This window comes from Haemorhous mexicanus, chromosome 2, assembly GCF_027477595.1.
Source record: "Haemorhous mexicanus isolate bHaeMex1 chromosome 2, bHaeMex1.pri, whole genome shotgun sequence".
NCBI classification, from domain to species: Eukaryota; Metazoa; Chordata; class Aves; order Passeriformes; family Fringillidae; genus Haemorhous; species Haemorhous mexicanus.
Genome location: NC_082342.1, coordinates 54790962 through 54817501, shown reverse-complemented (window position 1 = coordinate 54817501; position 26540 = coordinate 54790962). Strand labels below are relative to the sequence as shown.

General features: G+C 38.4%; 2 protein-coding genes across 6 annotated transcripts in view; both read left to right on the top strand.

The window, feature by feature from the left end:
- Positions 1-24728, top strand: part of SPART (spartin) — a 50143-nt gene extending 25415 nt beyond the window's left edge. Inside the window, exons 2-10 of one of the 5 annotated variants that reach the window (XM_059838871.1) lie at positions 7550-7572; positions 12428-13267; positions 14396-14593; positions 15531-15635; positions 17371-17500; positions 18281-18475; positions 19457-19615; positions 19694-19784; positions 22503-24728. In XM_059838871.1, the coding sequence (XP_059694854.1) occupies positions 12437-13267; positions 14396-14593; positions 15531-15635; positions 17371-17500; positions 18281-18475; positions 19457-19615; positions 19694-19784; positions 22503-22689 (1896 nt within the window). In that variant the 5' untranslated portion in view covers positions 7550-7572; positions 12428-12436 and the 3' untranslated portion in view covers positions 22690-24728. Of the gene's footprint in view, positions 1-7498; positions 7704-12427; positions 13268-14395; positions 14594-15530; positions 15636-17370; positions 17501-18280; positions 18476-19456; positions 19616-19693; positions 19785-20773; positions 20850-22502 lie in introns of those variants that run through there. The other 4 variants (XM_059838870.1, XM_059838874.1, XM_059838872.1 and 1 more) reach the window with 4 other exon arrangements.
- The window catches only part of CCDC169 (coiled-coil domain containing 169), a 36769-nt gene continuing 33504 nt past the window's right edge, over positions 23276-26540 (top strand). The window contains 1 exon segment of the mRNA XM_059840300.1: positions 23276-23293. Within this exon segment, the coding sequence (XP_059696283.1) occupies positions 23276-23293 (18 nt within the window).

Genomic DNA, 26540 nt, shown 5'->3' with positions numbered 1-26540 from the left:
TTGTGTGAACCAGAGGGGCCCGAGCTCCCTATCCTGGGTCTTCCAAGGCTCACCTTCATATGGGCTGACATGTTAGGGACAGGATGCTTGTGCATGTAATAGCCTAGACTAGACAAATAAACATCTTCAACAAGTAGGGAGAAAAAATGCCTGATGTTCTGAAAAGTGACCTTGTCCCTTTACAGGGCAAGGAAAGAGGTGGTGGGGTTATACTTGAGGAGATTGGTAAGGCTTTGGATAGATGATATGAGGAGCTAGTTGGACATTCATTTAGACTTTGTTGAATAAGTATTTTGTTCTGTAACAGAAGGGAAGTTATTTTGTGTATCATCCTAACAAGCTTGTAAGTTGTTTAATGATACAAAAGTCTCACATAAATGGAATCTTGTATAAGATACATCAAAGCCTGATTTCAGGCTAAACATTAGCCTGTTTTAAAAGATGTATACACATAATCAAATTTTTAACCTTTTAGATAAATGGGTAAGTACTATATTTCATACTCATTATCTGTAGGGCCAAAGTATAAACCTCCAGTTTAGACATCTAAATGAAATGGTCAGATTTCCAAATCTTCAGCCATTCTCCGGCAGCACAGTTCAGAACCGGGCCATGCCATTTAGCTGTAACAGAGCAGACAAATCATACAAATAACTACAGTTTTTCTCAAAGCAAGTGAATGCTGCCATCTAGCTATACAATATCAGCATATCTCTAGTCCAGTTCTGCTAGACACAAACCATTTCAGTTTCAGTTTGGAATAGAGGAGAATAGAGATACAAAAATTCCAATTGCACTTCTGTCAATTAAAAAAGTTGACTGCAGCATTCATTATAAAAAAGAAATTATAGTATTATAAAATACTAATTTGACAGCAAACTGAAAGGATAAGAGGCTTATAAAGGTTTATACATGCCTTCAGAAAAATGGACTTAATAATAAAGTTAAAAACACACATATGTAAACTAAAGTCCAGATCCATTTCCCAGTTTAAGATTTATTTACCAAAGATCAGCATTTCTACAAAGCACTTTGTTTAGGAAATATCCATTTTGTTATGTTTGATCCATAAACTGTTTGGAAGTGTTTATGTAGTGTCAGCTGAACCTTCCGTATTCCCACAGTACTGTTTGAGTTCTGCCATGGCCACATGGAGGCACTCTGGGATGAATATCATTGTACACTCAAGATGTTGATCCACCAAGCATCCCTCTTGGGATGAACACCTCTTTGGGTAACCTGTAGGCGAGACAGGGGGTATCACGGTCGGGACGGACGGAGACGAGAGATCGCTGAAGCCAGGTCGTGGAACTTGCGGTTTATTGCAAAGGGCGTGGGTAAAGGGCTCTGCTGGGAGCTGCCAGCTGCAGCTCGGAGCAGGCTCGAGAGAAGAGAGAGGTAGAGAGGATGAGAGGGTAAGAACATAAAAGGCAAGAGCTAAGAGACAAGAGACAAGAGCTAAGAGCATAGAAAAATAAGCAAGAGTGCGAAGTTCCTGTTACAATACAATAAATCATCTTCTGTGTTGAATATTCTGATTCTCACTAGCCATTCTAGTACAACATACAAATCCTATAACATTTACATACATCCTATAAGAATCGCTACATTACCATACTGTGCTACATTTTAAACCCTAAAAACTACTCTTCAGATCCCTTCTGCCAAGCTGGCAGGGTCTGCTCTGACCCTTGGATCTGCCTGCTTGCAGAGGGTATTGTTTCATCAAAAGGGGATTACCTTCAGCCGGCCACACCATTGTTTTCCCGTTGTTCAGTAACTAAGGGATCTCAAAGCTTGCTTTCATTTCAGTCTCCGCTTATAGTTTCTATATTCTCAAAATCTTTTGCCAGGCAATCATATTTGTCAGGCTTTCCTGTTTCATCTTCCCCAACAGTAACCAAAGGACCAAGAGACAGCAGACACGTGCACAGGACTCGTCCTGATACTGAGAAGGCCATGGGTGGTCTCAGCACCTAGACTTGGGAACTACAAGAATTTTCACATTTCATCCAGAGTATTATGTACAGAGCTGGGCAGAGCCAGACTGCTGTTTGAGTTTACTCAGTGGATAACTACAATCACTCTGGTTGGACTCCTGCCCATCAATTTCAGGAGCTTGTATTTCAAAACAGAGTGACTCCTTCAATTTTTTTCCTAGGTGGGGAAAACAGATACAAGTACAGGACAGATATGCCACCTTGTTAAACACACAGTCTAAGTACAAAGCTGTTGGGAAAGCTATCCACTTCCCACCTGGGAAAAAAAAAAATCTGCTTCATCTAGCACACACATACTGAGATTCTTAACAGATTGTGAAATTTATCCAAGGACAGACATACCTTAAATATAAGAGGAGAGGAAATCTATATAAGCAGATATTTTTAATCTAGTATTTCATAAAACCATGCCAAATAGGACATAAAATATGACAAATATCCTTGCATGGGATCAGATCATAAAATTCTCTAGTCTAAAAACTGGCCAATACCAGGTTCATCAAAGGAAGATGCAAGAAAACATGCTGTCATTTACAAAATAACAGCCCTCAGGCCCATTCTAATTTAAGTAACAGGAAATAGGTCTGAATTTCAAATTGTGAAGAGCCAAGACTAGAAGAAGATGACCCAGAACTTCCACGGACAGGGTCACAGATTGCTTCATCTAAATCATTAGGAGAACAGATGTTCCCCCACATCATCTGTAGCAAAATCTTGATGAAATTTATTCTTAAATACAGTATATCACAAGGCCCTAATTCTGCCAATATAATTTTTTAAAGTTTGGGTTTATGTGCTTTTGTACACAAACACACACACACACACAGAGAACTAATTAGAATTACAGCTTCTAATTAAAAAACAAAGAGACTACATGCAATCAAATTACTACCTGAATTTATTATAAAGGCAAAGCCTTTTGGACATTGAATAACAAGGAAAAAACAACACTTGATTTTACTGATGCTATTACATTAGTTTTCAGTTTGACATATTAGTGCTTGATGGTGGTGTGAGCGACAGAAACCAGAAGACAGAAGTTACCTTCCATGTTCCCAGAGAAAATAATTTATGGTGAAGTGCTATCAATATGCAGACTTCTGTCTCTCCTAAACATCAAGAGTATTAAAAATATATTTAATTATGGATTAAGTATGAGATGCACTGCTTCCTAACTCTGCACTTTCAATCTTGCATTTTTATCTTCTGTGTAACCATCAACCCCCTTCAAAAAACCTGTAAAACAACAACTAAGAAACCCAGGATAAATGTAATAATTCAGTATTATTTATTAGCTGCATACAGTTTCACTCCTGCACTTATGAAGAGCAAAGTGCCTCTTAATAGTCTCTCTTTTTTGACAGCAGCATACTTTTCCAACTTTGGTGCTGAAAGAAATATATTTCAACATCTCTGCTACTTTCTGCAGTCTGACAGTATGTCACATCATTTTGGAAAACATATAGCTGCTATCTAATAAAGCGTCCACTATTCCAAGTGCCACAAAGGGGGCATGATGGAATAGTCACTGCATTAGCATATGAATTTATTCTTTCTCTGAACTGAACAACCAGCATCTCAATATTGTATCAACGTGTCTGAATAACTTGAGTTTTGTGGTGCCCAGCTTTGCTGTGGTCTGCAACAGAACCTATAAACCATCCAAGAGAAGAGCTTTGTTACCACTAGTCTTTACAGAGCCAGATATTTCCCTGGTATTTCCTCTTCTGATCATTTTTTGTCAATTCATTTTATGTATTGCTGAATAAACAAACTGAACTCCCAGTCAACTTAAGCTGGTCCATCATCTGTCTCTGTCATTCTCCTGTTGCTGTCCCCATTAGCAGACCCTCCAAGATCACGCTGATCCCTTTCCAGAAACATTTTCCTTTGGTTGCACTTGAGGACCATTTGTAGTATCTCTGACAGTCAGAAATGTTAAATCTGGGGTCCCATAAAATGTTCTCGGTTTTCTGTGCTTGCTCTGTAGGTGTAACACAAGAATACAGCAGACTAGGGAGACAGCATTTAGTGATTACACACATGCAAATAATTGCTTCCAGAAAAAGGCAGGGAAAAACATGGCAGCAGCCTGGCATATGGCCAAATGCAGTGCATAGATGCTGCCTGGACCTGGATCTGTTTATTTGAACTAGACCCTCCTTCTTTCCAGGGCTGTACTGGTAACAGCCAGGTTATTCCACCACCCTTTGGGACTGGCCATCCCAGATGGGATAGTTTCAGGAAGTAGGTGCATTTCCAGATGTTTCATACTTGTCTGCCCTAAGTGTATTATCCCTGCTTGTAGCTCAAGGCTGTCAACACTGTACAGAGATGCTGAAGATGTGTTCTTGCACCTTAACAAAGTGCCAGTTCAGTCTGAGGTCAGTGGCTGTCACAATTTCAAAAAGGTGCAATATTACCTTCGTCAGACAGCTGTTATTGCCATTTCCTTGCTTGGCCTCAGGATAATTTTTCTGCAAATGATTATGGAGTTTGAAGTCAGAGAAAAGGTAATAATCACAGTGAGATCATCTATTCATCTACCACAGAAGTTTTTACTATTGTAAGGAGCTGTGGAATAACTACTTATTCAGTTGTACCCACACAACAGTGATTTATCATGTTTCCATCAGTGATTTGGGGGCTGCTGACTTAAAGCACTGTCTATGCATCCTGATTCCCATCGGATGTGTAACCAGGTTCCAGTTGTACTGGCATTTGGTGTGAGTCAATGAAATTTATTTTCATACAACTAAGTGGTTTGGGAGAATTCTCACATCATTTTTACTCACAGCCTCACTCCCCCAGGTTTGTTAGCATTTACAGACCCGTTTGAGATCCCTCAATGATTTTACTGATTGTGATGCTTAAGTAGCTTAGAAAGATATATACATGCCTATATATCTTAATACAGATATATTCACAGATATTGCCTAGCTTGAATAGAACTTTATGTTATTAAAATATAAAAAGAAGATATTTTGGGGAAATTATTTTTATGAAAGTGCAGACAAAAATTAAGCAAGCCCACGGTGGATGTTAAGATTGAAATCACTTAAGATATACCTTACCATAAGCAGAATTAGCATTTACAAATGAGGTTGAAGACTCGCAGAAAAAACACACAGTTTAAAATTTACAGATTCAGGTGAGGCAAAAGCAGTTTATTTCTATAGCTGTAGGAGGGGACATGTCATGGTAGCAATTCAACCCTCAGTCTAATTCTGACTCAAAGCAAAAGTACTGGGGCTTTTATAAATTCACAAGAGATACAAGCTGCTCTATGAGGTGAGGGGTGATATAGCAGAGCAGTGTCTGGTGGAAGGAAAGGCTGTCAGGGGACACGAGCCCATGTGTTCCTATAACAGCTCAGGGCACAGCCTTGGTATTCACCTGTCCAACTCATCCCTCCCTTGCTTCTGACACTGCTGTGCCCCTCATCAACTTCTGCAAGATCTGCTCCCACAAAACAATGTTGGCAAAGGTACCCCCTGCATGGTTAAAAACCTTTAAAAGTTGTTCTATTGTCTTGTGGCCCTAGTTCAAAAGAGAGTGTCACTTTTTGCTAAAAAAACATCTTTTATTTCCTTGTAAGCTTTGTGTATATAGACATAACAGAATCCAGTAACATCTGATTACCTGAGCGCAACCTGTCATCTGCTTAAACAAATGTTGAGGGCCTTCTCCACCAGTCCAAACCCTTATCTGTCCACACACTGCTTCATATGTAAATATTATCCTCACTGCAGTTTGGAAAGAGGAACCCTCCCTGATTTGTGGACAGCTTGTCTCTCATCATCACTGCTGTTCAGAAAAAGGTACTCTCCCTGATGTGTGGACAACTTTTTCTCTTTCAGGGTGCTCTCTGTTTCTTGTCAGCAGGAAAAGGACTGAAGAGTGGGCACATGAAAAGTTTGGAACACAGAATTCCTAGAAAAATGTTATGCTAGAAACCACAATGTGTGACAAATTTCCAGAGATACTTTGGAGCTAAATGAAACTTAGAGGTAAACCCATCTGCCAAAGGGCTGGACAGGGCTGCCACTATGTAAAGTCAGTATTTACTATGAATTTCTTATGGTCTGTGGTCCTGAGTGTGTTAAACAATGAACACAGTCATATACACACACAGTACCTGAGAAAGCAAGTTAGTGAGCCTTAACAGGGCTGGAACCCAGCAAGTTCTGGAAGGAAGAGCTAGTTCTCAGGAGGAGCAAGTTCTTGAGAAGAGCTAGCACAGATAAAGTCATGCGGCATGGAATGCACTTTTGCTAGGTTTAACCAGGCTAGAAATTTTCCACTTGGAAGTCAAGCTGCAGAAGAATTTTAGCACTGATTATTAAAGCTGCAAATCAGTAATATACTGCCAGATTATACCCAGTAATTTGAGCAGCTGTTTCAATGAACAGTTGGAAGTTTGACTGAAAACATGACTGTTCATGCTCTAAGGTCAAGTGCTGGATGTTTACTGAGATATTTTTTCCTTTTGTTTTTTCACAGCACCAGTGCACAAATGCAGCTACCCCTTCCCACAGCCCAGCACTTAGGGCAGCAACCAGCTCCAGCTTGTCCAGGCTGGTAAATAAGTCTTGCTTGGAGACAGCCACCTTCGGAAGCACAACCTTGCTCAGGGCAGCCTGCCACTTTGACAAAATTAGAGTAAGTCAAAATGAAATGTGAAAACATTGCATGAAAGGGGACACTTCAGAATGATAGCTTTTGGGCCTTATTTTTCCATATTTTGGATATTCATACCGACTCCATAACTAGAATTTGGGTATACGTGCTTTTGTACACACACATACGCCTAATGAGGATTACAGATTTTAATTAAAAGACGAAGAGATATATGGATTTAAATTACTAATTCAATTCCTTACAAATGGCAAAGCCACTCAGCTACTGAAAAACAATAGGAAAAAAACCTCCATGGTATCACTGGGAGTATATGTTATTTTTCAGTTTGACATGACTGTGGATGGTGGTGAGAGCCACAGAAACCAGAAGTCAAGAGAAAAGCGATCTTCCAAGTTCCAGTGAAATTACTTTATAATGAAGTGAAATCAACATGCAGACCTCTGTTCCTCCCAAACATCTGCATTAAAAAAAAAAAAAAGAAAAAAAAAAAAAGTTTAAGTAGGGATACGGTACGAGACGCGCTGCTTTCTAACTCCGCAGTTCCAATTTTGCATTTTTAAGCTTCTGTGTAGCCTTCCAAAGCCCCCCCCCCAAAAACCCAACTCACAAAAACAAACAACCCTCAAAAATACAAACAGACAAACAAACAGAGAAACAAAAAAAAAAAACACCATCAAAACAAGGACAAATTGGACACTTCAGCGTCATTTATTAATTGATAAAGCTCCGCCCCGAGCTCAGGCCGGCCCGCGCCGGGTGACGCCACAGCCGCGACCCTTCGGCCCCGCCCGCTGCCGCCTGACCCGGGGGGGCGGTGGCGCGGGCGGGGCCGGGCCGGGCCGGGCCGGGCTGGGCGGGGCTGGGCCAGGCCAGGCCAGGCCAGGCGAGGCGTGGCGGGGCTCGGCTCGGCGCGGTGGAGGCTCCCGGCTCGGTGAGGCGGGCGTGGGGTCAGGCCGTGCCGGGCTGTCGGGGGTCCCTGCGGAGCCGAGGGGCGCTGGTTGTAGCGAGGCGAGCAGGGGGAGGCACCGGAGCGGGCAGCGGCCGCCGGAGGGCCGGGAGCAGGTGGTGGGAAGGAGAGGCGGGGAGGGCCGGGATCTGGGCAGGTTGAGGCGACCCTGGTGGTAAATAATGTATTGAATGTCTTGAGGGGTTATTTGTCATAGTACTTCGGAAAGCTGCTCCTTTTATTTTGTCTTGTTTGTTTTGTTTTTAAAGGATTCGTGTCAGGCCGTTTTGAGTTTCTTGAATCTGGTAAAACGTTGTTAGACATCAGAAACTGGCAGGCGCACATAGCTAATGAAATAGTATTAAATAGCAGTCTTACATAACACTGAATTTTCCATTACGATCTTGCAGTGTTTTGGAATGGTAGTACGATGTCTTTGTACTTCGGTGCTGCGAAAAACGTCAGTGCTGGGCAGCGCAGTTGCGAGATGAAGGGCATTATCTGCCCTCCTGGTTTTCTGCTTTCTCTTTTAGAGAAGTGACAAGTAGGCACCCGGGGCCTGAAAGCTTTGTGGTGACAGCATGTGATGGAGCTGCAAATCAAGGAGTCCAGAAGGAAGTTCTTTTATTTGGACAGAAATAATCTTAAAGCAGCAGTAGATGAGGAAAATTAGACATGCTGGCTGAGTGAATGTAGGTGCTAGGATGCCACCAGCCTGAAAATAAGATGTAGGCTGAAATGTCAGAGGATGGCAGTTTACTGAAGTATTTGGTAGTTTTCAGAGGAAGAATTACTTTAATAGCACTAATTCTTTCTGTTGTCTAGTCTGTGATATTATCTAGCATGACAAATTTTCTTTCTTTGCTTAAAAACTAGGAGTAGGCCACCACTTAATGAAAAATTTAAAGGCTTCTTTAAGCAATTTAAATAAGCTAAAAGCACAGAAAGGTAAATTTCTTGGCTAGTACCTGGCTTGTATTAGTTTATATTCTAGATACCGTTTAATTCTTTAAATTCTTAAAAGTTACTAATAATTTCCTACTTGCTCTTTTCATAGAGAAATAAGGCTTAAACAATTGTGTTTGCATGGTACTTCTTAGTTGGTGGCTGAGAGAAAAACAGTTTGACAAATAAGAAGGACTCTGGGGTTACAGGTGTTTTAGTTTGGGGTTTTTTAAAATTTGATTTGCATTTTCCTCCCCTGCTCTCCTTCAAAAATAGTGAGTTGGCAAGTGTATCCTGCCTCTGTCAGTCAGGCAGTTTAATCCTCTTAATAAGCCTTAGACTTCATGTTTACAGTCTAGCAGTGAGATCTACCATTGACCTGTATTTTTGTTAATATACATTACTTTTTAATGGAGTGGACTTTCCTTCTTCAGAGGAAGGATGGGTGAGATGGTAGCTTACTATATGAAATTGAACTCAAGTTTCATTGTTGCACTGTAGCCTCCTTTGGTCAAGTCACTTAAACCACAGAGTATGCCTGTACTGGTAGAAAAAAAAGGGCTCAAGTGCTCGACTGATCTGTGATTATCTACAGTGCCCTTTAGTTCTTGCCTCAGTTTTGGACTGGCTTTCTCTGAGACAGAGTTCCTCTGAATCTTAATTAACGCTAAATGGTACAGATCTTGGGCTGATCTGAACAGGCCATAGGATCAAAGATTAGCTGGCAGTGCTCTCAGTATTGTAATACACATTTCCCCATTCATTACAGCTTTAAAACAGAGGAAATGAGATTCAGCATTGTACAGGAGTGGATTACAGATTAGTATTAAAACATGCAGGACACTTAAAGGCTATATTAAGATCATACCATGAAAATAAGAGTGAATGAGGATATTCCTTGGATATGATCAGATTGCTATTTAAATGTTCTCTTTCAGAGAATATTTATTCTTGTGTTGTGAGGGAGCAATTAGATAAGCTTATTTATTCTTTTGTATTAGTTTTTATCAATTACTAACAATGAATGAAATTCAGTTCTTTGGGCTGACTTTTAGTTCTCACATGTTTAGCATGAAATCTACTGTGATGTCCTTCCTCCAAGTGCTCTGCCAACCAAATGCATTATTTGGAGGTGACTATGCTGCACATATACTGCAAACTTGGGATGTTTCAGACAATCAGAGTTCCTGAGCCAGCTTTTGTAGCTCTGCCGTGCACCAGTGCTCTGTGGACATTGATGGTGCTGACATCTCCGTTTCCTTACAGACCTTTTATAGTGTCATTAAAGAATGAGCTTTAGCTTTAGAGAACTATACAGTGAAGAGTAAATGAATTAAATATTAAGTTGAAATGTAGTTAGGATTTTACTTGATGTCACTTCTTGTTATATGCTAACAATTGCTAGCAAAAGTATTATTTGAAACCTGTAAAGTATCTTTGCATTAACCTCACCCAGGAAAAAAAACAAATCAATAAGCAAAGGTCAAAGGGGACTTGTACTGCAGTTGTGTTCAAACCAATGAATCATTTACTTCAAACCTTGAGAAAGGACTTTATACAGGCTTGGGGATACTGGCACTAAAAATCTTAAACCAGTACATTTTGCTCAATAGAAAAGTAAATGGTGATGATACTTGTCTGTCCTTCTTAATCTTCTAAACATTTTCTGTGTTTTAATTCTCAAAACAGAGTCCTAAAATTCGCAAATCAGAATCTTTACTGTTAAATTGGTTTTCATATTCATAGCCTAATTAAAAGTGGATTTTTCAATAGTAAGTACAACTATTGATACACAGTGATGTGGTCACCATGTTTTTTTGCTGTAAGGATCCAGCTATTTTCACAACTTTGTAAGGAGTTCTTTACAATTGCTTTTACTCTAACTGTTTACTCTTGTGCTTGTCAGGAGCATACTTTTAACTTCTAAAGGTGATGTCCTTGGTGGTTAGTAAATACACACTTAAGACAATGTTGTTCATTAGCTTAAAGATGCTGATCCTCTTAGGAACAGTCAATCAGCAAACTCTCCTCTCCAGCCCAAAATTTGCTACATGATGGGCAGTGAACCTGGTGGCTTAAGCTGCTGCTGACCCACTCCACTGGGCTGCCTTCTCAAGCACCTCTGCTATATTCTGAGCTATGTATCTGTTATTGTGCTGAAACCACACATCTTGACTTTATATGAAATTGGATTTTGTAGCATCATAAAAACAGATGCCTCCCAGATTACATGGCACTTCTGTTGTGTGACTGCAGAGGCATCAGTTACCTAAATGCTGTCTGCATTTTCATTATAGAATGTGGGGGTAGAACAAAGTATTCTTTGCCTCTTTAAAATCTTTTCATGACCTGCGCTTTGTAAGTTTCTCTGTTTGTGTTGGAGTAGGGGAAGGATATTTTCCAGTTTATTTTTTTTTTAGTTTGTTGATCATCTAAAACAAGAGACATTAAGTAAACTTAAATGTAGGTACTATTTCAGGATTTTATTACAAGTTTGGGTTTAATTCTTTTTTCTTTCCAAGTAATTATTTACTATTATTGATTTACTTTCTTCTTTTCACCCAATATATTTGTAGAGACTAATCCAATCTTTTAGCCTTGTTGTATTGCCTTGGTAAGCCAAACCTACACCTTTCTATGGAAGAGTGGTTGATTCATCAGGGAAAAAACCTGCCCACCTCCTCCTCTTCTGGCATCTTCTTGGATGTGGCTCAGTGTGTGAATTCTCACCAATGCTCTGTATGGTGGTATTAATGCTTCTGCCCATGTAATGGAAGTATTTTCAGTTTTGCACTTTGTATTTTACTTAACCCCATGTTTTCTGTGGCTTAATATCATTGTGATTTACAGATGTCTCATTTCATTCATCTCCTTTACAGCAGAGAATCATGGTTTTGCTTGAAAATATCTGCTCTTTAATTTAATATGGTATCCCATTTTTGTTGTCCACAGTCATTATTGTCTTCTAGTATAATTGCCTGAATTTCCTGAATTGACAATGCCTCTCAAGGCTACCAGCAAAAAACCACAAACTAAACCCAAATTCATTGGAATTAATTATTTGTATTTCCTGTGTTTGGCCAAGACCAACAATCTGTGTACAGTTAAAACAATGAGTTAACACATTTTAGAATTCAAACAAGCCTACTGGATTCTTTTCTGCTCTTCAGTTGAAATACATCAGGCAGTTTGAGGAATACATTCCGAAACAGACCTAGAACCTGCAAACTTTTGTACATGTTGGTACTTCCAAATTTTGTCGCCAGGGGTGGAAGGATTGTAAAAACCAATTGCCTTTTCTCACTCTATAAGCACTGTAAGGGCAATAAGTAATTCCATGCTTTTATTTTGTAAAGCACAGCTTTAGCTGGTCAAAGTATTTCACTGTTTTGTTTGTTGATGTTAGTTGATCGAGATCTAAAAATCTGTTGAGTGCTTTCTCTTAAATTATTCAAATGGAAATGTACTGTTTGTAAGTTCAGCTTTTATTTAAATAGACAAAATGGTAACTGAATTTTTTAAAACCTTAGAGATGTTTTTGGGAAAGTTAGATTCTTTTAAAGTTATTTGTTTATTCCTCTTGTTTGATACTGATCTTGAAGATGAAAAATGTAGTATCAGGCATGTCCATGTTCTTCTGATGTTTGATTTTTAAGAAATAAATATCTGTGATGTAACTAGATTTGATGGTTATAGATTCCTTGCTGTCTTGGAATCATGTCAGCTGAATCTGAATTTTATTAGGAGATAACCATAACATATCAGACACTGTTCCAAGCAACTAGATAGATTTCTGCTAATACAGGCAGTAGAGTCATCATTAAGCAGACATTTTATTCTAAGGTAAACATTGTTTGGCTTTCTGTCTGTATATTCTTATTGATTTTTATTCCAGTTTGCAGTAATGGAACAACTGCGGGATCCGGTTATGCAAGAAGATGCAAATATTAAAGCCATTCATGAAGAGTACAGGAAAGCATTTATTTTTATCAATAAAGGACTGAATACAGATGAACTGGGTCAGAAGGAAGAGGCAAGAAGTTACTATGAGCAAGGGCTTAACCACTTGCTCCGAGGAGTTAGCATTCCATCAGAGGGTCCTGCATGTGCAGGGTCCCAGTGGGAGTCTGCCAGGCAAATGCAACAGAAGATGAGAGAGACCCTGAAAAATGTTCGTGCTCGACTCGGCAGTCTAGAGCAAAACACCCCACCAGTACAAGCATCTCCTGCTATGATGGATGCCCCTCCTGGGGTGCCCAAGTTATACCCCTCCATTCCTTCCAAAGAAAAGCCAGAAAGACCCCCTCCCCCTAATTCTCTGTTTGTTCCAAGTCAGTTGCCTGCAGCAGATGGAAGTGTTGCAGCTGTGAGTCAGGGGCAAATTCCAGCTATGAGTCCATCTGCAAAACCTCTTTGTTTGCCAAATGAAGCACCTCCTGCCTATACTCCTCAAGCTACCAATGGTCACTTTACTGTGTCCTACGGCACAGACTCTGGGGAGTTTTCTTCTGTCAGTGAGGACTACTACAGCAACAAATGTACTCAGCCACCTCCCCTGGAAAACCTGGGAGTGGATGCAGATGAGCTGATCTTGATTCCCCAAGGAGTACAGATATTTTTTGTGACTCCTGATGGGCAGGTTAGTGCTCCTTCATATCCTGGATATCTGCGCATTGTCAAGTTCTTGGATACAGATAGTGAAGCTGCTCGGAATCGTCCACCAGCGTTTCTTCAGGTAACAGGAAAATAATTTTTTCTTTTAATTAAAATTTTGAGAACTGTCATAAAGGTCTAACAGGAAATCTTAGGTTCTTGCCCTTGTGAGCCTAAATATCCCTGTGATAAAACAAAGGATGTTACAGGTGTTGCAGAAATGGTTTTCTGCAGGTACACACTTCTACAGTTCTTTCTGTGAAAAGCACCTCTGTGTCTTCCCAAGGTTTTCAAGTGCTCACTGTTCTGGTGAATTCTAGTATGTAAAGGACTTGACTTAACATGTCTTTTCATTTCATAAAATTGACTTATTTTGTCACATAGAGAAGACATTTTGGTTCACCTGTTGTAACAAATCAGGATAGAATGGGGTTAGGTGCCACCCACTTCATTTTCAATTAGTGATAAAGTATTGCAGTTACAGCTGATAATTTGAAATTTGAGGGTCCATGTTAATCCAGACTCAGAACTACAGATAAAAAAAGATGCATTATTTGTACTTTTTCAGTCCTTACTTTCTTCATGTGGGCATGTTCTGTAATGAACATAATATTTCTGGTCTGGATTCTGACTTTGGATCTTCTTGTTACAGCTAAGATTGGCTGGTTTGGGGTCTGCTGGATCAGCTCCACTCATGTTAGGTGTCTTCAATAGTAGGCCAGTGACAGCCATGCATTTTTATTTGTCCTGTCATATAAACCTGTCCTGAGATCTGCAGAGTGGTCCAGGCACTGTGAATCCTGACTTATTTGGCATGTCTTTTCATTTGGGCCTCAAGATGAGACCTCATTTAAGAGAGTACCAGCCTGAATTCTAGTCCTGTGAAAATTAATATTTTCTCTATATTGGACTGTCAGAACTAATCAAGAATGATAGTTCCAGAATCACATGGGGATTGTTTTTCTTTTTTCTTTTTTTCAAGATGTTATAAGGCTTTTTATTTTTCATCATAGAATCATAAAACAGTTAGAGTTGGAAAGGACCATAAAGATAATTTAATTCCATCCCCGCTGTCATCAGCAGGGAACCTTTCACTAGAAGGTTCCACTAGAAACTTTATGGAAAATCAAGTTTATGGTGTGCTTCAGTATGTTCTGCCTATATTTCTTTTTAAAAGCCTCCTTTGATTCTTTGTACTTGTTTTTCCTAGGTTTGTGACTGGTTGTATCCTCTGATGTGTACCCAGTCTCCTGTTCTGTGCTGCAATACTGGGGTCTACATGTTCCCCGACACAATGTCCCAGATACCAGGATCCTACGTGGGAGTAGTGCTATCTTCAGAACTTCCAGCAGCTGACAGAGAGCTGTTTGAGGATCTGTTAAAACAGATGTCTGACCTACGAATCCAGGTAAATTTCTGGGCAGTCTGTTATAAGCCAATAAGGAAAGGTATAAATCATCAATATATTCTCACATTTACATTTAGTTGTGTAAAGTGACAGATTTTTGTCTTAGTGGTAAGCTCATCTGTAAGAAATTTTAAAATACTAAATTGTAAGCACAGAGCAGAGTTCAAGACAATTTTTTATACTTTCTCTATTTTTCTGAAAGAGAACACAGGACCCAAAATGAAATTATCTGTTCAGGAGAAAGCATGCTTTTCCTTATGTGTACATGCATATAACTCTCTGCATAGTTTTGATGATGGCATTATTGGAATATTGTGCCCAAACATCTTTACAGTTCAAAAATGTTAAGCCACTTCAGAGAACATCTGTGAAAATAGTATGTACCTCAGAAATCTGCCTTCCAGTGGGATCTCAAAGTAGATAAATCTGGTGCCTTATTGCAGTAAGATATTGACAGGTAGAGAAAACAAACAAAACCCCCCCCCCCCATAATCTAAAAAATGTGCAATAAAATTCAGTGATTTGTAATAAAGTGGAAAATATTACTGGAAGAGCCCTGGAGCATGATTTCAGGAAGAGTGGTGATCAATAACTACTTAAAAGATTATAGCATGATTAAATCTTTTCATGCAAGAATTTGTTGAATCACCGAAAGCTGAATTCATTGATGATGAAGGACCCGTTTGGGGCATCCCATGAGGGGAGAGTTCGGTTATGGTGTAAATCTGGTGAGTTCAGCAGGGAATTTCACTAGCACAGGAGGCCATTAGCTTTTACTTAAAAGAGGAAAGTACTACAGAATTATGTGATATTTGCTCACTGGATAAAATCCTGTCATTTTTCCTGCGTAGAAGTAGTACAAAGTGGATATCTTATTAGTTCCATATTTTCCTAAAACTGTGTGTTTTTGTTAATGTTCCCTGATGCGCTGTCACAGGTGCCAGGATCCCATGAGAGAGTAGGGTTACCTTCAGAGCTCCCAGCAACTATGAGAGCACATTTTGAAGATAAATTTAAACAGAGGTCTGGCCACAAAGTCCAGGTAAATCCCAGGACATTCCAAAATCCTATAGTAAAAAAAAAAAAAAAAAAAAAAAGTCACAGAAATGCATGTTAGAATTGCTGATTTGATTGACAGCAGCTGTGTGTGCTGTGTCCTGTGGTTATTTTTTTGTTGGATGGCTTTTTTGTGCTGTTGTTTGGTTTCTTGTCAAACACCAATTCTGTTACTGCAGCTTGCCACATTTCAAATCAGCATATTTCTGAAATCTTAAAAACTGTGATATAGCACAAGTATTCCAAAGCCTACTCTGATGGTCATTTAATGTCTGTTTTACATAGTAATCATGAGGATTTAATTGACAACTATATTTAATATAATTACAATACTGAGTCCCCCTGTCTTATTAGAGAATCCATTTTTGCTCCTTAGGGTAGATCTTAGAAGTCTTGTTGACTTTAGTTACGCCCCAGCCTGTGGTGTAACTAAATTACATCTGAAACATAGTTTGGGTTTTTTAATAGTTTTTTTTGGTTTTTACCTGTAGCTGTTCATTGAGGTAATTTCTCCTGCTCAGCCCTCAGAGTGTTATGGTCATGTGCTGAAGACATTTCTTGAGCACCAAGATTTCACATTGCTGTGAAGCAGTAAATGATGATGTAGTACATGTCGCTGATACATTGTTAACCTTCTGGGTAGCAACCTCCTAAGGTTTCATCTACTCTTTCCTGTTAATGTTGGTACTACAACATTCAACATGTGCAATACCCTGCTTTTATTTCCAGTAAATATTTCAGGGGAATTTAAGAATTCCTTGTAATAGCAAATACTGTTCTGTATTGTGTATTCTCATCTGCCTGTGGGTTTAATCTATAAATGCTCTCATTTAGACTCTTCTAGACTAAACAAAAATGTTTTTTCTTTCTGCACTAGCAGTGCTTTCAATCTTTGAAATGCTTGAGGGGCTTATTTACTCTTACATTGAAAAAGTTCATTTAACAAAAACTTAAACCTCTTACAATTTTTTTAGGTTTCTTTAATTAAAGTTTAATTATACATTGTCTGTAAACTGTGTAAAGTGATGTTACACATTTTAGAAGTGCTAAGCAGCCTGTGGTAGTGGTTGCTGTGTTTAAATGATTAATATCTACTCCAGAAACAGTAGAGTTTGACATGAAGTAACAAAGGACCTGTCCACCCAGCCTTAAATAGGGGTCAGTATTTGTACACAATTTGATGTTTTCCTTGGCTGTGCCAGTCTGAAAAAGCAGCGACAGCAAACAGCATGAATAATCTCCTTTATTTTTGAATTTGGGAGGAAAGAATGAGGAACAAAACAATCTCAACAGCTGCATTCCTTTAGTGTAGCTGCATTCTCTAACCAGAGACTGCAGTTCCCATGCTGAATAACAACAGAATTGACTTCTGTCTGAGAAGATAAAAATGAGAGATGGACAGTCTCTTATCTGTTTTGCTGGTGAACTACTAGTGTAAATTTTCCCAGCTTAGTTATTTGGCCATATGGTTGCATTGGCAAGCAAACCTTTTCATTGTAGCTGGATGAAAAAAGTGTACAAAAAGTTGACCTGCCTGATAAGCTTTTGGATGTCTAGAATTTTTGTGGAAAAAGTAATTGAGTGTTAAATTTAGCCTGAGTTTCTGTACACTTACCCAAGGCATGCACAACTTTAGTACTATTTGACAGTGGATGTGTAAATCAGAAATACTGACGATATGTTGCAAAGTAGGTGCTCAGATGTTTGCTTTCACTTGTCAGCCTTCTGAAGCCTCTAGTGATGCAATTCACTTGCCTCAGACTGTACATATCCAGCCACAACCTGAAGAAGCAGAAGATCAGAAAGAGTTACCAGAATGGAGTGAGAAAGTTGCCCATGGAATCTTGTCAGGTACAGCTGTAATAAGGGGACTTGTGTTGAAACAAATGTTAGTGACATTTAAACAGTATTTCCACCTAAATGCATGGGTGCTGATAGAAGCGGAGTGATCAGAAGTAGTTGTTCACTAGTTCCAGTGTTGATTCTCTAAAGGATGCTTTGATGAGCTTTATAAAAAGCAGGCAGAATATAAATCCATTGCCAACAGTTTGTTCATTGCAAATGAGTTTGGCTTCTTTTTTGACTTTATTAGAATATCACCTGCTGGGACTCAAACCACTGTGACAGAACAGTTTACCCCTGTATGAATACATATTACAGTAGGCATCTGTTGTGATTTCTGCAGATAAATATGTGGGTTTTTTCCTCTGAGAACCTTTGGAATATACTGATGACCAACAGCTGATTATATATGAATCTGCTAGGAGAGCAAGAGGGTTGGGTTTGTATGTTTTCCTGAGTGCTAATAGCATTGAGATGTGCAGTTCTATCAATTCTAACTCAGCTGGTGCTTGCATATTCATGGAAAAACTGAATATCTGTATTGGGATGACATTTGGATGTGGGCTGGCTGTATTAAACTTAAATAAAATGAATGTAAAAAGTGGTGGTATAGGTGCAGAAATTACTGCAGGACTTCCGTGCTGTCCCATTCAGGGCAGAATATCATTGCAGACTCCAGTCAGGAATGTTTCTAAACATTCCTGTTTTGCAGAGGCAGAGGGGGGATAGCTGAAGGAATCACAATCCATAAAATTGTACATACTAAGAAAAACAATTTTTGCCTTGAAGGTGCATCTTGGGTAAGCTGGGGCCTAATGAAAGGAGCAGAATACACGGGTAAAGCTATTCACAAAGGAGCTTCTAAACTGCGAGAGCACATTCAACCAGAAGAAAAGCCTGTGGAAGTCAACCCAACTGTAGCAAAGGGACTTCACGTAGCAAAACAGGCTACTGGAGGAGCTGTGAAAGTCAGTCAGTTCTTAGGTAAAAATTTCCATCTCATAGAATGTAATATTTTGCCTTAAATAATAAAGTCTTCATAAAATGCAAACTGGTTTCTCTAGCCACTAAACTAGAGGAGTTACTGACTTGATAAAATTTGGAGATAGTAGTTTGTGCCTCATTATCTCCTGCAAGAGATGTGCTTTAAGACTAGTACATATTATTTGGCCTTGAGACATCCTTTTCTTTCCTAAAAGAATAGTCTGTATAGTTTAAAGTTTGACATGCTTTTGAAAGTTTTAGACAGTTAATTCAAAATGTTGTCTCTTTTTTTTTTAAGTTGATAACCATATTTTTTAAACCTCTACTCTCACTGGTTACTAACATACAGTAACAAGAGAATGCGTGTATGCATATTGTTAACACACAGCTGAAACAAGTCTATCTGACTATGTATAAATATCAAAATAGAAATGGCCTGGATGGTCAGAAATGGCCAGAGGTGCCTGGAAACCCTAACAACTCACAGTAATTTAATTTTGTTATTTATTTGTGTATAATGTTTATATTTACTGTCTAATGACCCATCCAAGTTTAAAAGTAAATTGTGCTGATCTTATAAAACTACTTTGAAGGGTTGGAATGCTTGTAAGAAAGACTTCTACAGAAGACAAGTCAGGAAAGCAGCAGCTTGTTCTCCGTCTACAAATTAGTGCTAACAAAGCAGTGAAAACAGTTTCTTGAAATTTGAGTGTGAGATGTGTATATATGACTGTTTATTCACAAGGCCAACATTACATGTTTCTTAGGATTTGCAGCTATGTAGAACCTGAAAAATAAAGTTGTTTTGTATCAGTTGGGCACTTAGATGTGGATTAAAGTCTGTCTTTCATATAAGCATATTTAAATAGAAACATCACTTAAGACTTCACTGAAACTTCCTGTTAATTATGATTAAAGATTTTTAAAGAATGATGTTCTATGTTCTCACTAAATAACCTGCATACTATTGTTTTATGGTAGTTGAAGGGGTGTGTTCTATAGCGAGCTGTGTTGGAAAGGAGCTGGCTCCACACGTGAAGAAGCATGGCAGCAAGTTAGTTCCAGAATCGCTAAAGAAAGATAAAGATGGCAAATCTACTTTTGATGGTGCTCTGGTTGTAGCAGCAAGTGGAGTTCAAGGTAATAAAAATTCCTTACACTTTTTTTAATGACATATTTTTAATGGAATGAACTCAAATAAGCTGATTGTTTCTACAGGGTTTTCAACAGTGTGGCAAGGTTTAGAAAGTGCAGCGAAGTGCATTGCTAAAAGTGTTTCAACGGAGACTGTAAAAACGGTCAAATACAAGTAAGTTATGTTTTTATTGTTTTCATCTACAGCACACTGTTATTGCCTCTGAATACTCGCAAAAAAAGCTTATGAAAGCACAGGGAAGTTTAACTAAAATGCCTCCTTTGCTGTACTTATGTAGCATGTGATAAGATGGTGTACAGTAATGAGCACCTCTTGTATGCAAAAATCTGAAATGAGTAAATGATTGTAGGAAGTATTTTTTTAGTTCTTTTTAGAAGTATTACAGCTTCAGGCTCTCTTACAAACAATGTTCAAATTTATATCTTTGCTCTGTTGTGTAATACCATTATGAAAAAAAATTACTGGTTTAAACCTCTAAGCTCTAATCCTGAATTTATGCAAACTTAGCTAAATGTATGAAAAATAAAAGAACCTTTTCTATCAGCAGGTTTGGCTAAAGCAAGGCAGTACAAAAAAATAAAATTTTGTAAGGAAATCTAAGGCATATATAGTAATAATGGAACAGCCTCACTTGCAAAATAAAGAGGTTCTTAGAAGAAGTTAATGGGGGAAGAGGACAATAACATTTGGGATTAAGATGATGATACTAAATTGATGGAAGGATGAAAGCTGTATGCATGCACTGGAATATGCTGTGGAGAATAATGGAATATATTGAAATAACTGTGAAACATGAAATGCATCCCTCACAAAAAGGGCAATAGATTTAACAGAAAGTGAAGAGTAAGCAGAAGCAAGCAGTTTAAATGGAATTGGTGATAAGTGTAGCAAAAGAGATATATAAAAGGATTGCTGAAAGTGCATACAGGCTACATGCCAATGGTAACAAGATAAACATCAGCATACAGTATTAAGCAGATTGGCATTCAGGGTTGTGTTGTGACGCATTTCAAATAGGAGACTAAATAGCAAAGTTCTAGTCAGTTGTGGTTTATTGCTAATGTTTGTTTGCAGTAGGAATGTCAGGAGAAATTGTACTGGTACTCATTTCACATAAATTCACATTACTGTTTTTGTTTTAGATACAAATATAGGAAATATGGAGATCAGCAGACAACAGACACTAAGAGTGAAAAACAATAAGTAACTACCAGTTACAGCTAACTGCAATATGATTGAAAATATTTGATACGGAATCTTTAAAATCTATCCTTATAATTAGATTAAAATTTTACATAATCTCCCTTCTGTAAGCTGTTTTTTTATTTCAGTGACAAGGATATCTGTCACTCAAAATACCAGTGAATGCGCTAAATTCCACTTAATGGAAACAAAGCTAAAGGAGCACCATCAGTGTCTCTAAATAAAAAAAATTGGCTAAAATTTAGCTGCAGTATCCTTGTGGATGGAATTTTAGAGATGCTTATCATATGCATGTTGATTAGAATGGGTGGGAAAAAGTAGCTTCAGAATGTGTCTGCAAAGTCCCATGCTACTATCTTTTTTTAAAACTATTTGAATAAATGCAGTGTATATATCTGCACAATTTTTTAAAAAAGAGTTAAATGTTATGTACTTCAGGCAGGCAAACTAAAAAAATTAGTGATCAGACATTAGGAAGTTGTTTCTTTTACTGTACTGGACAAGCTACAATCCTGCTTTAAATGAGGTTACTTATTTTACTGATGCTATACTGGCTTATGATGTTCCTGATGGGAAAATAATCAAATTGACAAACTAATCAAACTGACACGTACTTCTGCTGTGAGATTAATTCTCTGACCTGCAAATCCAATGTTGATGATTCAAGGCTGTTGCTCTATCAGAGAATTAAATGCTAAACACAAAAACCACAAATTCTTTTTATTCGGTCTCATTGTTAGTTCCAGCCACGTGCTCTGACTGCTGTACTGATATGTTATAGATTTTTGGATTCTTTGATATTCTTTGCTTCTTTCTATCTTGAGGTCCTCAAAGAACCTCTTGTCATAACAAGCAAAGGGAAAAGGTAACTGCTGACTGCTGGGATTCTGATGCTGCCAGGAATACTTCCCTTTGCCCTGGTTTGTCTGACTGCAGTGCTCTCTGGAGAAATGTCTGGCTACCCAGAACAGCTGGAGTTACTGCTCTCACTGTACTCTTGTCCTCCCTTCATTGTGCTCTCTGTGCATATTGAGTCCTTAGTCCGAGACTGCCAACTTGCCCACTAAAGCACAAAGAAGCTGGACTCAAAACCCACGGGAGAGACAAAAGGGTTTTATCACTTCATAATTTTCATTGTGTCCTCAAGATAGTTTTGTTGACCCTTTTGGAGTTCTGTGTGATGCAGCACTCCAGGTGGGGGTCTCAGAAGAGAAGAGGAGAGGGGCAGAATCGCCAGCTGGCCATGCTGCTTTGGATGCAGCCCAGGATATAGTTGGCTTTCTATATAGAGAGTGTAGGAATTTAACCTAAGAACTAAGGTGAAAAAGAACCTTTAGTGATTGCACAAAACTGCTCTCCCTTCCCTTCTTTTCGTTCTATAAATAGGTTTTTTACTCTCAAAATTAGAGGGAAAAAAGGGAGAAAGACTGGAAGCATTCTTGAAGAAAAAGAGTAGAAGCATATTGGTATTTTCAAAGAGCAGTTGATCTGATAGAGGAGCAGCCTTTATTCAAATGGCTTCATAAATTTTAATTTTATTCTTTAGATATTTGGGCACTGTGCTTAATATTTTTTCTTGGTAATGCCTGAATTTTACCTCTCAAAAGAATTCCTGTGAAGATTAAAATATTAAGTATACAAATCTACAAAAGTGCTGTCTTTCCTTAGGTATGGAGAAGATGCTGGTGATGCTACAGACAACGCTATGAATTCTGCAATCAATGTTGGTGTTACAGCATTTAACATTGAAAATATTGGTATCAAATCTGTTGTAAAGAGAACTGCAAAGGAAACTGGCCATGCTGTGCTAGATGAATATAAAGTATTGGATAATGAAAAGAAGGGTAAAAAATGAAAGCAATTAAATACTTCTCAGAGCCTTACATTAGAGATTAAACTTCCTATTTAGAAGTAACTACACTGCTCATCTGACATTGAACATAAGTCACACTGTACTTTTCAAGCAACTGTTACTTAATTTGACAGGCAAATGAAAAGTAGGAAGAGCATTTGTAAGAGGAAAAATGAAAGTTGTCACCTCCTTGTTCAGTACAGAACAAGGGGTTTAAACAACTGGATCAGGGCTTTAGGCAACTGGAAGGATATGAGTTTGCAGTTCATATACTTGCATCTTTAAGCACTTTTTCAAAATAATATATGGAGTAATAGATTACTATAGAAATACTATTGTGAATATTTTTGTAACACTTTATATTTATAAAGAAGGTGGTGATACAGAAAGAGTAGGATTGCTAATTCTGGAATAAGTAAAATTTCCAGTTTTGGCTTTAAAACTATCCTTAAGAATTAGTTTTACTAATCAAGCCTTGTCTTATTTAATATGCACTACTAATATAAGCATTGTGTTTCATTGTTTCATAGAGAATTTGTCTTTTCACCTACAAAAAAGCTGATCTTACACAAAGTTCATGCTAGGAGAAATGAAAGATGAACCTCAGGTAATTAGGTAGTCATTTTGTTTCAAACTTTTTTTTTTGGTCATCCAGCATATAAGTAAACCAAAGATACCAAGTATTTTTTCTAAAAGAGGGTATTTTCAGGTCTAGAAAAATGCATTTTCCAGTTGACTTCATGAGGAATATACAAAGATTCTTTGAAATTCAGGTTTTTTGTGTAGAGAGGATAAAAGTATGGTTTTGCATAAATTAAAGTTTTTTTCTGTGAAAATATTAGAGGGCACTGGGAAATTCTATGCATTCTGTACTTTTCAGCTGATCCAGAAAGATTCAGATTATATATCATGACTTCATAATGGAAGACTCCTAATGTTTGAACAAATAGTTTTAATGGTCATCATCTTTATTTCATTAAATTGATAGTTGCACAAGGGTGTGAAGTGTTGAAAAAGACAATGAACACAAACCCTTTTAATGAAGAGTTGTGTAGAATAGACACTTCTGTGTAGATTTGTCATCCCATTTGTTCCACAGTATAAAATAACTCAAGATGTTAAATCCTTGAGATGCTTTGACACTGCTACTTATTTAACACTTTACTATTGAGTTTTAAAGCTACTGCACATTCTAATATTGGCTGGACCTGCAACAGACAGAATTCCAACAACTTAACAACTTATCTCCATTTAGGTGAGAAACAACTTTCTCCAGGTAGGTGGAGAAAATAAATTGTTGTTGGCAAGTGATATTTTTAGAAGATTGAAAAAATACAGTAACAACTACAGTCTGTTAGAATGGTAATAGGTGCATATTTTGTGGTAGCTACTGTAGGTGTGTGCTTAAGGTGAAAAATGTGAAAGGATCTAACCACTTGAAGTGTAACTTTGATTTATGCAAATAAAGATAAAATCTGTGCTTGACCTTTTTATGATATGAAGCTACTATATGGATCCATAAGTGGAAGAACTAGGGCTTGTTCAGAAGTAATAAAATAGCAGTATTGGGATATATATACAGTATAAACAAGCTCATCAACTAGAGCTTGAATATTTCAAACTAATAAGTTCCATCCAAAGTACACTGCAACAATTTTTGTTACTATAGTCTGCCACTTGCCAGCTTGTGTAACCAGTTAAAGTCTGCTGAAGACTTAACACTAGCAAAAGCATTTTTTGTTGCTATGAGCTGTATTTACAATAGGGATATAGATATTTTTATCTTCTTTCTCCCTCCCATTTCAAGGTTTTGCATATAGCTCATACTGTTCAGTTTCATCTATAAACCATCAAAGCAAAAAGTTCCATTAAAACAACTGTTAAGATCAAGGTGTTACAGTCTTCAAGAGACCACATTGGAGTACAATGAGGAAAAACATTTAAATGCCATCAGTATCAGGTAGTGGTGTCCGGCTTAACCTGCTGTTGTTCTCTTCATGTGTATGTCTTTCAAAATGGATTAAAACTATTTTTTGAATGATGCCTACCCCATTTTACAGTTTGTAATGTGATATATCCATGATCTTCCCTTTTACATTGTTCCAAAGTTTAGTTAATTTTCCCAGTTGATAGTATGATGCTTGAACTTACCTCGCTTCACCTGCCGCTTCTTAGGCCCAGGGTAGCAACTCCATAGGCTTCTCCTCAGTTCTTCCACCATATATGACAGCCTTCTCACATTTTCTGCCTTATCTCAGCTCTCCCTTTTATATATTAAGCTCCCAAAACCTCCTGTCTTAGGTTGGCTTTCTATTCATAGCTTGGTTTTGTTTCTTTGAGCATGTTTCGATACATGGAAGTCCTAGAAATTTTACTAAGCCGTGTAGTGTATTAGCTGCTATGTGATTTCCTAAGGCATTCTTACTTCCAAATTTATTCAAAGACTTTTTTGCTACAATATTGGTCTCAAATCTTGTCTTGAGAGGATTACTTTCAATGATCCTTAAGTCATTCTAAGCAATGGCCATCTCTGGAATTTTCATCATTGTGTAGATATAAACTATGGTTCTTATCTCAAATGTAAACCCCTCTATTTGAATGGATACTTCTAGATTCCAAGGGTTGTTTGATTGGTTTGTTTAATGCTGGTTTAAAACCAACTTGGAATAGGCTATTTTTAATGTTCCCTGAATAAATCCCTAAACCCTTAAAAAGAATTGGTAAACCTACCTTCAACTACAAAAAACATGCTGACCAGCTTATGACAGAATGATGAGGGCTGGAAGGGAGCCCCTGGTCTGTAATCCTCCTCCTGCTCAAAACAGGTCCAGCCTAGAGCACAGTATCTGCCCCAATTCTGCTCATGTTGTGATTATCTTCAAGGATGGAGACTTCACAGCCCTTCTGGGCAACTTTTACCCAACTTGACTCTGCTCAATATTTCCCCTTAAACGGAGCCAAACATTTTTAAATGCAGGTGCATTCTATTGCATATCCTTCCATCATGCACACTGGAGGAAACTTTGGCTTCTCCATCTTATTTAGACTTTTCTGTTACATAGCTAATTACAGCACTAAGCTCTCCTTATGCCATCTCTTCTCCAGCCTGAACAAAGGCAAGTTCCTGACCTAATGCAGCCCTTGGCACTTGTTTGGGAGTCAAAAGCTAAGCACTTCAGCATGTGTTGAACAGAGTGGAAGAACTGTCTCCCTCAGGCTCCTGGCCATGCCCTTGCTACGGCAGCCCAGGAGCCCTTCAGCCTTGTTTGCTGTAAGCTGCTGTTGGCTCATGGCAGCTTCTTTACCGGGAAGGCTATGTCTTCTACAACACTGCATTCTAGACACTACTCCAGCCTTATTGATCCATGGGCTTTATCCAAGCCAGATACTGGGCTTTGCACTTGATTTTTGTTGAATTTCATTGGGTTTCTCCAGGCTGTACACCTACCCATGAATGGTCGCCCTTTTCCTCCTGCATACCAACTGCTCCTCCCAGCTCATCACTGTCATCAAATTTGCTAAGTTGGTGCTCAGTCTTCCAGGTTGTCAGTCAGGAATCTCAGGTATTGATCCCAGAGTCAAGCAGTCATACTGCTGATCTCCACACTTCAAGCCTGATGGCCCAGACAGTTTTCCAGGAGCCTTATGAACCAGTTATCCAATCCAGAACTCACCAGTTCAGGTGTAAAAGTACGATGGGAGACTACATGAAAGTCTTTGGTAAAGTCAAAATATATTACATCCACAAGTTTCCCCTTGCCCACACAGCCATTCATCATACCTTAGTTACTGGTGCTGCAGAAATAACTTCTTTGTAAAAATTAATTTATGCCTTCAGCAACTGGTCTACCTTG